This window comes from Paroedura picta, chromosome 1, assembly GCF_049243985.1.
Source record: "Paroedura picta isolate Pp20150507F chromosome 1, Ppicta_v3.0, whole genome shotgun sequence".
In the NCBI taxonomy this organism is placed as follows: domain Eukaryota; kingdom Metazoa; phylum Chordata; class Lepidosauria; order Squamata; family Gekkonidae; genus Paroedura; species Paroedura picta.
Genome location: NC_135369.1, coordinates 40,834,410 through 40,847,782, shown reverse-complemented (window position 1 = coordinate 40,847,782; position 13,373 = coordinate 40,834,410). Strand labels below are relative to the sequence as shown.

Below are 13,373 nucleotides of genomic sequence, written 5' to 3'. Positions count from 1 at the left end.
ACCCGTGATGAAGGGCTTTCCTTCCTTCAAGAGGAGCCTGGCCATAAAGAGTTCTTAAAAATCCTTTTCAAGGGCAAAATGTATTGTGCAGTTTTTAACTGTACTGGGTTTCCCGGGCCTCATGGAAAATTCCCATGGTCAACATAGCAGCTGCAGGGAATGGCTGTTAAAAAGTAAAGGAGAGCCTGTTTCAGCTTGGAAGACCACTGGGGGTGGGGGAAAGGCTCCCCCCCCCAAGCTATTGTCCTATGTGCAAACAGCTCTAGGGGGACAGTTATTTCCCTGGTTTTGCTACTCCTCGTGCTCAGAGTCAGAGATGTACAAGACAAGACATGGAACATATGTAGAGATGCACAAGGCAAGATACAGTCAGATGTCATGCAAAACTGCACAAACACGGCTTGGGCTCCTGGTGCTTACGCGCCCAATACAATAATATTTAAATTAGATAATGAAATAAATATAGCAGGATAAGTGGAAAACCGTTGATAAGCAGTGAATTTTAACGTTTTTGACCTCCCAGAGGTCATATGCAGAGTAGATAGACACTGTAGAGCAGGGGTAGTCAAACTGCGGCTCTCCAGATGTCCAGCGTTTGCTGGCAGGGGCTCATGGGAATTGTAGTCCATGGACATTTGGAGGGCCACAGTTTGACTACCCCTGCTATAGAGGAAGAAGAAAAGTCTCGTTTTTCCCTAACGGCACTTGTTTTCCACTTGAACCTCATATAGGACAGGAGCATATTTGATGGTGCAGGATTCCTGCTATGGATTCCTGCCCCTTTGAATTAACATGCTCCAAAGTGTAACCTGAGAATTTTTTACAGCTCTTACAAAAACCCATAAAGATGATTGAAAAAGAACTGTTGCTTTCATCCAGCAGGTCTTTCCTCCCCCTCCTCGAACCCAAAGCATCAGGAGCCTCTCATTTTCTAGGCTCTGCCACTGTAAATGTTTCCTATTAGATTCTGCCATTTTGCTAGTGGAAGAAAATATTTCACAGTCATGTTACAGTCAGTAAATTTAAAGACAGCTGAGGCGGAAGCTTTACAACATTTTTTTTTTGCAGGCATTTCAATTACAGATAAATGCCAGATAGCCCCTGGGGGGCTGCACATTGCATACTAATTTTGAAACTTGTAACAGTGAGCAGGAAATGTTTCCTTGTTGGCTTTGTTGTTCATTCTCTTGTCCTCTTGCAAGCACACACTGTGTGTGTATGTGTGTGTGTGTGCGTGCAAAATATGTTTGTAGAAATTTGAGCCTTACAGAGTGTATCTGTTGGTCTTGGAAGGTCTTGGAAGGAGGTTTTACAGCAACAGAGAAATATATTCTGTTATTTCAGTTTAGCTAGAGGTCATCTGAAGGTGCAGAAAGGCTTTCACTGGATATTTATTTATTTCATTTTTATTACCCCATTGTCCAGATATTTCTGAAATGTATGATTTACAACTGCCCCCCCCGCACATACACCATCCATCTTTCTCATTGCTGCTTCACCATCCCATCTCCTGTTGTTTCCAATTTTTTAAAGGGTGCAGATTTCTCAGATTTCTGAGCTGAGCATGGTTGACTCTGAAAACTGCATCCTCTTGAAAGAAGCAGAGATCTTGCAAAAAGAAGGGGTAATATTGGAGGCTGTCAGAATAGGAGCTAACAAGAGAGGAGATGCTCTGTATCTTAACCTGAGCAGAAGTCAAGCCAAAGAGGAGGACCACACAGGTGTCCAGCAGCCCATACTCTCCTGCTCTGAGGTGGGCCAAGGATAAGTTAGGGAAGAACAGTCAGGCCTCTCCCATGCTGCAGGAAAGAGGGTGGAGAGAGGGGGCCTTTGGGTGCTGTGAACCTCCTTCATATTCTGAGAACTGTGCCATGGCTCTATGAAGAAAGGGGTCCTCAAAAACAGAGTGAGCCAAGACTGCAATCTGGTTGAAGAAGATCCAGACAAATACACACAAGAAAAAATGGGACCAAAAGGGAAGAATACAAGCAAAACCACTTACCAGTTCTTAGGTAACTAACATCTAAGCCATAACGCAGGAGGGGAGAAACAAAATGGCAAGTAGTGTCAGGTGGATGGATGGAGGAGGCCGCATTCACACGGCAATCCTAAAAAGAGTTATACCCTTCTAAGCCCACTGTTGTCAATGGGATTAGACAATTGTAACTACTTTCAGGACTGCACTGATAGCCACCAGTACAGGCTCACAGGGTTACCGCTAATATTATTTGCAGTCTGTTACCTAATGGAGAGGATATATCTGATACAAAAGCAAAGATGATAAATTGCCTCTGTTGTGGCAGCTAAACAATAATCAGGCAAAGGCCACTGCTAGTTATATAGAAGATTTGTTGGTCTAGCAGCTGCATGCTGTTGTGAAATCTCTTCATCAATCTTCCCCACTGTTGACAGGTGGAGTTGGTGTCCTGTTATAATGGCTTGTGGCTAAACTCAATACAATGATTTGACCTCAAGGATCATTAAAATTACCTTTCATAACTGAGCCGAAGGAGGTGCTTGGGCCAATGTAGTTTTTCTCATCCCAGTATGACAAGTCACACTTGCCAAAATTTAGAAGGCTATGTAGTGATTCAATAGAAATGGGCAACAAGTAGCCAATTACAACCCAGTTCCCATCAATCCCTTGGATAAGCCCTGAGCTCCAAAAGCCGATCCCCACACAGAGACCTGTGATGAACCACAACCACCTTCCAGAAAGATGAGAAACAAGCAAATGACTTTTTAATCTCCTCTCCTACATTGTTAACAGCAAAAAAAGCTTTAGGGGAGTTCTTTCATTTGAGTAGCCGAGGAATATAACAATGTATATGTCTGTTTTTTGTGGGGAAACTATCATAAACCAAGAAATGGTAGCATTGATGTCAAAAGAATGGTTTTGCCCAAATCTTCTCTTGCTGTTAACTCTGTAGAATAAATTGAATATTCCTTTGCTCATTGTCACGTGGGAATGGGTAGATCTTGCTGCTGGCTCTTCTGACCTGGCCCTATGGAAAATACAGCCCCATTATAAGTTAATTGCCATCCAGAGTGTCCTACAGCATTATTATAGGAAGACCCAAGATTCTTTCTGTCCCCCGGTTATTAACCAGCTACTAATCTAGAGAACTGGGTTTCTTTCCTCCACATGCAGCCAGCTGGGTAACGTCAGGTCAGTCACAGTCCTCTTAGAGTTTCCTCAGCCTCATCCACCTTGCAGGTTGTCTGTTGTGGGAAGGGAAAGGAAATGTGATTGTAAACCACTTTGGCTCCTTTTGAATGGGAGTAGCCATGCCAGGCTGCTGCCGGTGCATTGCTGTGGAGTTGCATGTGTTCTATGCCCCCATGGTAGACACATTTCTGTGCTGGATCTGCTTTGGCGCCAAAATGTGTTCCCCTGGGAGACACAGCAGTGGTGGAATTATTCCTCTGTGCAGGGGGGGGGGGGCTGCATGATTTTTAAAAAAATTAGCAGGAAGGTGGGATTGTATGGAATGCAATCCCATCTCCTAGAAAAATGGGGGGGGGGGCTTGGTCTGCCCCATGGCATGGCGAAGTGTTGCGAAGCTGACAGTAATTTTTGCTTCCTCTGGGCCACCATAGGGCAGGATGTCTACATAGGCCTGCTGTGTGGCAGGCCTTGTTGGCAACCCTTAGCCTGGGGCAACTGAGGGCCTGATCCGTGGCAGGCCTGGGAGGGAGCCTGCCCAGTGGCTGCATCATGTGGAAGCAGGGATTAGCCCCACTTCCATACGACCGTCCTCTCAGCATTTTCCACCTGTGCAGAATTGGATTTAGAGTCTCTTTCCAGTAGTAAAAAGCAGGATACAAAAAAACAGTTCATCCTCTTCTCTTCTTTGTCCTTCCTTTATCAGGTTATCACCCTTTTGTCTTTTCTATTTGGAGATTCACATACACTTTATTATGTCCATAATGAGCAGAAAACATTCTATGGACAGAGAATATCTGCATTATCTCATTAGACTGACAAATTATATGTGATGTTTGCAGCACTGGGCAAAACAATGCATCTTTCTTCAGTGCTGCAGTCTACATTGCTGTCTACCCTTAAGACTTTGATGTGGTCATAGAAATCTGTAGGAGAAATCAGAGCACCATTTGGGTCCAAAAGGGTGCCGCTCGCAATGTGGGTGTAGGAAGCTGCCTGGGCAGTGAAGAATCAGCTCTGGGCACTTCCTTCTCTCAATGTATACTGCAGTGTACTTCTGAGGATCAGGAGAGCTGTGCATGTATCATAATTCTGTCCTTTCTATCTCCCCTGAATACAAGTTCCTTGAGCTCCCAGATCATAGTTAAACAGATGCTGAACTGCAGGAAGAGGGATAAAAGGACCCCATTGGGCCCTGTTCACATCCCTGCATGTGCAGGCAGAAGACCTTGCAGGTAGACAGAGCATGTTTACCAAGTTCTAAGTAAAAACATTGTAGGAAATTTGAGGATTTCCCCACCTAGCAGCCTTTACGTGCTACACAGCCTTAAAGGACGGGCAAAACATGTTCTGGAGATCCCTGGATATTCTATTTGCTTCATTCTATGGAAGCCGTGAATAACTGCCCATTGTTGTTGTTTTTTCAGATTAAATGGTGGCAGGGATTGAAGCAGGTGTTATTCCACTGAGTCATGGCCCCACCCCAAAGAAACTGGAGAAGGAAGCTGACTTATCTCTTAAACTGTAATTTTAGGGTAAAAATCTTTAGAGAAAAAACAACAAGCATCCATAGAACAAACCAAATAGAATATCCAGGGATCTGCAGAACATGTTTTGCCTGTTCTTTAAGGCTGTGTTGCATATAAAGACTGCAAGTGTGTGTGTGTGGGGGGGGAGACCCCCAAATGGTGTACATGGGCCATTTATTTCCTCTCCAACCTGAATTTGAGAAAGAAGCTCCCCCGGCATACCCACCACACCAGCAGTTGTTTCTCAGCCTCAAAAAGTCCATTCTGGTGGGAGAGGATCACACATTGTCAAAACATTTCTCATTTCCCAAATCCTGTCTCTTCTACTATTTAAAGGCAAAAATGTTGATTTTGTGTGTGTGTGCATGTGTGTGTGTGTAATAAAGAATAAATAGTGTACTTCACCTTTGAGAATGGGAGCAGTGGGTTCTGTTTGCAGAGGCATTTTCTATCTGTGTTTTAATAACTTGCTGTTCCTTCTCGCCATTTGTCTTGACAGCATTTGTTTCAAGGAACTGCCACAAAGTACATTGAGTTCATTCCCTTGCCCGTTGGAAGTATGAACTTGAGAAGCTCTGTGCTGGAGATCTCTGATAAGTCCAACATGTTGCATATTCGGAATTGTGTTACTGGTTTGACTTGGCTTAGTATACACAAATACAATGAACAGGAGGTCACCTCATCTTTATAACTGGTTTGCAGATACATCATTAACTTAGAGAATTCTGAGCCACAAGTTATGGCAACAGGCACTGGTTTACGTGACTTTTAAGAGGGGAACTAAACAGTTTCATGGACTTTCGTTCCATGATCTCAGTTGTAAGCCAAGATCACTCCATTAGGGTTGCCAGCTCTGGATTGGGAAATAACTCAAGATTTTGGGGATGGAGCATGGGGGCAGCTGGGTTTGGAGAGGGGAAGGACTTCAGCAGGTTATAATGCCATGCAACCCATACTCTAGGGCAACCATTTTCTCTAGGCAACTGATCTCTGTTTCCTGGAGTCGAGTTGTAACACAGAGAGATCTGCAGGTACTGCCTGGAATCATGGAATAGTAATCAGCAAGTAATTTGGTGAAGTCAGCTGTTTAAGCAGCTGAGCTGTCCCTAAGTGCTCACTGGTGCTTCAAGTGGTCATTGGTGAGGCTGCAGTAGAAATTCTCTAGCACATGTCTGGGGATCCCTTTGTTTAAGATGGGGTCTCGTACTCTTACTGCTTCTTCAGGAAAAGAAGTTCAGTGTGTATGTGCTTTGCTGAAGCAAACAAGGAGCCATTAAGCATAGCTCCCTCCATTTGCTGATGTGTGGCATGTAGGCCGCCTGCATTCCAACCACAATAGGCTTGCAGTGTACTGCTTTCGTCACTATTCTTTAAGCCAGTGGTCCCCAACCTTTTTGAGGCTGGGGACCAGCAGGGCAACTGTCGGGCTGCACATGCCCCAACCCACGTGCGCGATTCGGCCACGCATTCGCAATGCGCGGGCGTGGCCCTGATTCCCTCTCCCCCCCTCCCGCAGTAAGAAGCTTCCCGGGCCGCAAGCTTGCGGCCTGGGAAGTTTTTTACTGGGGGGGCAGGGAGAGGGAGCCGCGGCCCGGCGCCAAGGCCTTCACGGCCCGCCACCGGGCCGCGGCCCGCGGGTTGCGGACCACTGCTTTAAGCTATTGTACTCTGCTGAAGTACGAAGAATAAAGCAGATGAATATGATATATTCTTGTAAATAATCTTTCCCAATAAAGATTATCTTTTTAAAATCTCAAAGCACTGGGAATCTAGATCTGTGCTTCAGCTACGAAGGTAACAAATAACTGCATACTTTCAAATACTCCGTTACTATGCAGCTCCATTTTTTATTATTTATTCAATTTATAGTCTGCCTTCCTCCTTGGACTCAAGGTGGATCACATAACACCCCATAAAACCCCATTAAAACTGTAAAACAATAAAAACAATAAAATCACAAACACAAGATGGTATAAGGGAAAATACTCCAGCCTCCCCACAGCTGTCCACAAAGGTGTTCCTCAGATGAATAGTGTAGCCTGAGGGGGCCATTGACCTTAACAGACCTTTGACAGCTCTGTCAGGGCCCTCAGTTCTCCCGGAAGCTCATTATGCCGGGTTGGGGCCAGGACCAAGAAGGCCATGGTCCAGGTGGAGGCCAGGCATATCTCTCTGGGGGCTAGGGATGACTAACAGATTAGTACCTACAGAGCAAAGAGCCCAGCGGGGAGCATAAGTAGAAAGTGGTACCCCAGATAGGCAGAGCCCAAACCGCAAATAGCCTTAAAGATCAAAGCTAAAACCTTTAACTTGATCAGGGCCATAACTGATAACCAATGCAACTGCCTCAGCATAGGCTGGACGTGGGTCCTTCATGATGAACCAGTCAGGATCCTAGCAGCTGCATTCTGCACCAGCTGGAGTTTCTGGGTCAAGGACAAGGGTAGGCCCACATAGAGCAAATTACAGAAGTCCAATCTAGGTGACTATTGCATGGCCAAGCAGTTTGGAGGCATTAAGGAGATACTCCTGTAGTGCAAATCTTTATGGAGGTGGGTGCCACAACATGGTGTTCCAAGAAAAAGCTGGAATGCCTGCCCAGAAGTAAATCTATTTGCATGTAATCATCCAAGCCTGCTGGCTCAAAGCAGCAGGCTAGAGCACTTACCTGCAAATAAATGTGTTCACAAAATATTCCATATTAAAAAATACATTGAATTTTCTAAAAGAAAATCTAAAAATGACAGAAATATGTTGGCACAGCCTGGGAAGGTACAAGGCAGTAAAAGAAGGAAGGTATGTCTTAATGACCCAGATTTGCTTGGAATTTAATTTAAAAAACCATAACCACCCTTCTTTTTAATGATGAGAAGGCATGGAATGATGGAATGTAATCGCTTGTGAATATTTCTGGATGATACAATTAGATCCCTCAGGGCATGATGCCCTTTAGAGGTGTACAATCAACATGGCAAAAAATCAGTCTTCTGAGGTAAAACTGGACAAACAAATTAGTTTATTTTATGTAAACATAGGCTGTCTTTTCACCTAGATGGGGTTCCTGAGGTAGCAGTAGAAGTCATCTTACCTATTTAGACTGAGTACAATATTGTGGGGCCAGAGAACCAGGTAAGGGGCCACTGGGGGATAGCAGCAACCCCACTTTAAGCTTCTTATGTGTTCATATGAAGGTCTGAATGTGAGGGGAATCTAGTGGGAATTTGTGTCTGGGGGCCTAATATTATTATTGATCACTTCTTTATCCTACCCCTCCTTTGAATAGCTCTGTGGGGCATACATGATCTTTGTCCTCATATGTTTAAGTGTGTAAATTTAGTTGCCATGAAGCCTAGGAACTCAATTGGTCCAAAAAGCAACTGCGAGGGTGCTAACAGGTACTGATTATGTGCAAGGTATGTGTGTTCTCTCTGAAGTGTGCTAGATGGCCTCATGAGACAGGGCTTTTACTGTTATGTTAAGATGTTAATGCTGCCATTTTATTGTGTTTTATTGCTGCTTTTATTGTATTATGTGCTTCTTGAGGCTGCCTCAGACACTTGCAGAGAGACTGATATTTTATTTACTCAAAAGGAATGCATGATATTCCCAAAAATGTTTTACACAAAAAGGTTTTATTTATTGTACATAACTGTAACTTGTGTGCAAATTTAAGATTCTTGATGAAAGAAAAACACCGTAGTTGTTTCAAACTACAACGTTCTTCTTCAGATTCCAATAATAATATTCAAGTACATAACAATTGACTTTCCTAAAGGATTTATGACTGCTGACTAGAGCCTCAGATATTTTCTTAGTAGTGTCACAAGTCTATCAAAAACATCAGTTGTATTACATGATTTATATACGTGGATTGGTCGTTTACTCTTTAATAAGTATTTTTAACATATATTGTTGTTGTTAGGTGCGAAGTTGTGTCCGACCCATCGTGACCCCATGGACAATGATCCTCCAGGCCTTCCTGTCCTCTACCATTCCCCGGAGTCCATTTAACATATACACTTTACCTTAAATAATTAAGAAACACAATTTCAGTGTCAGTCTTTGCCCAAAGTCACTGCATAGAACTTGTTTGATTTAACTGTGCTATTTTCATCATATACATTCTGAACACTGTCTGTCCACTGACAGAAATTCTTGGTGCTTAAAGGCTTAAGAGATTTATGATAGGATGGGAGAATGAAGGGTTAGAAATCTTCTTTCTCTAAACACTGTGGCTTAGTTACTCTTAATTAATCACCAGAACAGCCCTTCCCTCAAATTCTGTTCTCCACACAGAGACTTTGTTTGATGTTGTTTGTTGTGTGCTTGTTGTTAGGCCACTGTGCCTTAGCAAGACAAACTGCTTCCTACCACAAGGAAACCAGACTCTCATTCAAACATTATAGGTCTGACAAGGATCTACCTGTTTTAATACCCAACAAAAGTACTGTGCAAAGTATTCTTTTACATAGGTTCTCCATCTATTAAGAGTTGATTAATGGACATTCCTCTCTCTCTCCCACTGCCATCTGCCTTTCTTCCAATTTTGGATTGCTGAATGATTAGTTTCACATAGGAACAGATGAGACAAACAGATGAGATGAACAAATGTTACAAATAGAATTGCCACCAAAATGTAGCCTAAAGAGAAATTTGAAGCAAATCTGGGGGCTCCTCCACAGCAAAACATTTAAGATATTTTGAAGGGAGGCCAAAAGAGTTTCTGTAAATGCTAGCAAAATTTCCTCCAGGGAGTTCTGCTGCCCATCTCTGATATGTATCCAGATTTTGACTAAAGCAAAATCTTTTTGAAATGAATTTGTGTGTTCTTCCTCAGGCAGAACATCTGAGGATTTTCAAGGGGAGCAATAAAAATACTGATAAAACTAGAGAAATTTCTCACATCCCTAATTACAAAAGAGCAAGGGGATTAAACATTGTGCTAGCTGCGAGGTTTACAATCTGAAAGAGTGACATTTAAAACAAGATTAAAGTTTATGGGTACACAACTGAAATGATGCCTCATAATTATAAATCTATTTAAAAAGAAGAACAAAGATGTGGATCTTAAAAAGGATATAACAGTCTGCTTATGGCGAAATTTAGCAAAAAGAAAACTGAAAATACTGGTGTGATTCTTATATTTAAAAGACTTGAGCCACTAGTTTGAATATTGTCACCCCCCCCCAGGTGAGCACTAGCAAAAAAAGGATAATGTCTAGATGCTTAGAACCTCTTGTTTTCTGTGGACACATGCAATAAGAAACCTTGAACATTTGTACTCCTATATTCAGCATTTCTTTTGGAAATCCTTTCTGGAAGAGTCACAGGGGAGCTGTAACATTTGGGAAGAGAAGAAAAGTCCAGTATGATTGCACATGTTGGAAACTTCTACATTTCCAATTGAATAGTTGGTGAAGCTCCTTCCTCAGGTAATTTAGGCCCAGCCACACAATAGACTTTTCCTGGGTCTGTCCTCAGGTCCTGTCATGAACATGAGCTCCGGGAGTTTCAGGTTGAAAATTAGATTCTCAGGTTCAAGGAAAGTGATTTTAACTAGGATCACAACATATGCGTAGAGGGGGTTTAAGCTTTGCTCCCTGTAGGGAGCTGCCATTTGCAATACTGCGGACACTTGGTTGGCCATCGGGATGTGCCGCTGGTGTCTATGTATTCCCCTAATGAGAAAAATAGTCGCTCCCTGAAGCTGTTTCTGTTTGGGAAAATAATGTGGGTGGTTGACGGATTGAGCCTCCTGTGCCTGCACACCAAAGACTTGATCTAAACAGACCTACTTGCACCTGAGAATGAATGTTGCAACAGGGAGCTCCCAAAACACATCTGCTTGCCAGAGCTGCGGTGGAACCAGGGATACACCTGGGGGCAGGGTATTGTGTAGTCGACCCATTGATGCCCGCAGTGATAAAGCTGTGTTTGGACTGTACTGACACTTCGGATTGCAAGTGGCCCCATCTGGATGTCAAGTGAAAAGGTCTAAGAAAGGGTTCAAGCCTAGTCTTCTCCTGTTCATGCTTGTTTACAGCAGCAGATTTGGGGTGGGAATGAGTCACGTGATTCCCACCCTGTACTCTGAAGCTCAAATCCAGGTTTTCTGTGACAGCAAGAACTAGGCCTTATTTGATAGGTAAACAGTTAGTTATTGGCATTAATCCAATTAAATCTTGAATGATTAGGAACAGCTTGCAATAAATCAGTGGGAGCTATTCAGTATATGTTAAGAGTTCAAGATAAGTTGTGGGGGGATGTATATTGAGTTCTGAAATCTTGAATTCTGTCACATTGTATGTCTTCATTCTGTCACAGGGCATGATTTACTGCAGGCTGAAGCTGAATTATCAAGTTCTGAGGGATTCAGCCTGGAGACAAATAATAGTTTTCCTGAGATTTGAGAGGCGTCGTTATTTCACATTCACCCCACTGTCCTTATTTGGGTTTTTTGCAGGAGTGGTAGTATTTTTCAAAAGCCTACAACATCTGTTTGACTGGAGGGAACAGCAGGACAAGAGAAACGAGCTTGTGAAAACCAGGAAATGATATCTCTACGGACTAAACTAAAATATGGCAGTGGGTGATCAGATGGTTGGCTTTCGTGAGACTTTTTACAATGCTAATAGCAATATCAGGGGGGGGGGGAGGGAAATCAGATCAAGGCCTTCATATTAGGGGAGGGTTTAGAAACATTTCCCATTTCATTTTCCTGATCAAAATCATCCTCAGAAAACTGTTACGTTCCCAGTTGGGGAAAACATTCAGGCATGTCCCCTCCCTCCGAGCATATAACACTGGAGAGGGGGCAATTTAACTCAAGTTTTAAAAACCCTCACCTGGTGCCATGACCTCAGTGCAATTCCTCTTGGTCCACAGTAGCTAGTAAAACTTTTAATAATAATAATAATGCAAAAGACTCTAGCATAGATTTTCCATATCACTTATGACATCCTCAGTTGCCTGGAAAATTTTGTGACATCATTTCTGATGATTCTGTTACAGCAGGGTATTGTGAACCCAAGCACTCACCTTTTAAAAAACTGCTTGTATAATTTGACATACTATACATTTGTTGCACATCACCTTGGCAGCCTGACCCTAGGAAACCCATCTGTATAAAATTACATTAGCCTGGGAGTAATGAGATTCTTACTCCTCACTAATGTTTACTATTAGGATTTTTCTTTTCAGGAGTTCACCGTGTTGGCTCCAGGGATGCCCTTATGAACCCAGTGCCAATTGCTGGAGTCACCTCATTCGCATCCAAGCTACCTGCCTTCAGAATCCAGAATGAGACAGCAATTTGTTTTCAAAACGAGAGGAGGACCTAATATCTTATTTCAGTAATTTCACAGTTAATTATTGGTTGGCATTCTTTGGACTACGTGTCTGTAGAACATCTGATAGAGAACACTGGCTGTGTCAGTCTGTGAGGGGAAAAATAAGAACGCTAAGAAACTGACTTATAGCTGAGAAACATAACACAGTGTGCTCTTTTTGTTTTCACTTGCTGCTCTTCTACGGCTGCACTCTACAAGGATTGTTTACTGATTTTTTTTTAAAAAATCTCTGTATAGGACTTCCCTCCCCCCACTCCCTGTTTTGGGAAACTCCACAAAGTATTTAAAAAACCATACATGCCGATTATCACCTACTTGCCAAGAAACGTTTTGCTCCCGCAATGAATATTTGATAAATGTTAGATAATAACTTTGCCAGGCCCTTTGCCGCCAAGGTGTGCTGTTCTTTAAGGGAGAGCGGCTTAGTGTGTTTAATTTTAGTTTCATTAGTGCAAGAGCTTTTAAGGGAAAATGCCAGGCATTTGTTATCAGGAATTATTTTAGAAACACTAGCTGCCAACTGAAACTTACTTTGAAACTTTGTACAATGCATATTTTGCTTTCTTCAAAGCAATAAAACATCTTAAGGGAGAGATTAATTGGTCCAGAATTACAGTTATCCTGGCTGGAGTCAACAAGATTCCAAACTCTTCCAAGAGTGGTCAGCCTGACTTGCCAAGTGATGAGCTGATCCCAAAAGACCAAAATGAGAACTTGCTACACTGATTGTGACAAAGTTTTTAACAGTCCCCCCCCCCTTTTTTTTCTTACTCACAGTTCTGTGGAGTTCTTGGGGATGTCCCGCGGCACATAGGTCACCTTGCTTTCCTGACAGACGAATGCCCCACGGTCTGAACACCAACAGATGGGATGCTGGCAACCAGTGGAAGCCCCCAGGAGAAGCAGCAGGCTGAAGCAAAAGAGAGGCATGGCTGTCTCTACATTGTCCTCTCCCTCAGTCACTGAAAGAAAACTCCTACTGTATTGGGATGGACTTCCCACTATCACTCCTTTCACTTGAAGACCCGCCTTGAAGGGCAGTGGTGAGTCATATGATAGCTAGGGGAAGTTTTCTTGGGATGGCCTGCCCTCCATCTGGGCAGCAGAGAAGGTGCAGTGTTCATGCCTATGCTAAATAGAGCACACTAATATGCAGTGCTTAATGACCACCTGGAAAGATGCTGGGGAGGGGGGGACTCAAACCTGCTGGGGGACCCTTTCCTCTAATTCCAGTTTGTTTAAGGGAGAACTGTCTGTAGTTGTAGAACTGGAGTTGCCAGGCCCCCAGGAGACAGGGGTTGGTAGGGTTGCCAGCTCCAGGTTGGGAAA

General features: G+C 43.2%; 1 protein-coding gene across 4 annotated transcripts in view; it reads right to left on the bottom strand.

Annotated features, from left to right (window-relative positions):
• The window catches only part of FSHR (follicle stimulating hormone receptor), a 133,042-nt gene extending 119,984 nt beyond the window's left edge, over positions 1–13,058 (bottom strand). For 3 of the 4 annotated variants that reach the window (XM_077334928.1, XM_077334911.1, XM_077334918.1), the window contains exon 1: positions 12,820–13,058. In XM_077334928.1, the coding sequence (XP_077191043.1) occupies positions 12,820–12,974 (155 nt within the window). In that variant the 5' untranslated portion in view covers positions 12,975–13,058. The remainder of the gene's footprint in view (positions 1–12,819) is intronic. The other variant, XM_077334901.1, reaches the window with a different exon arrangement.
• Between the last annotated feature and the right edge of the window lie 315 nt (positions 13,059–13,373).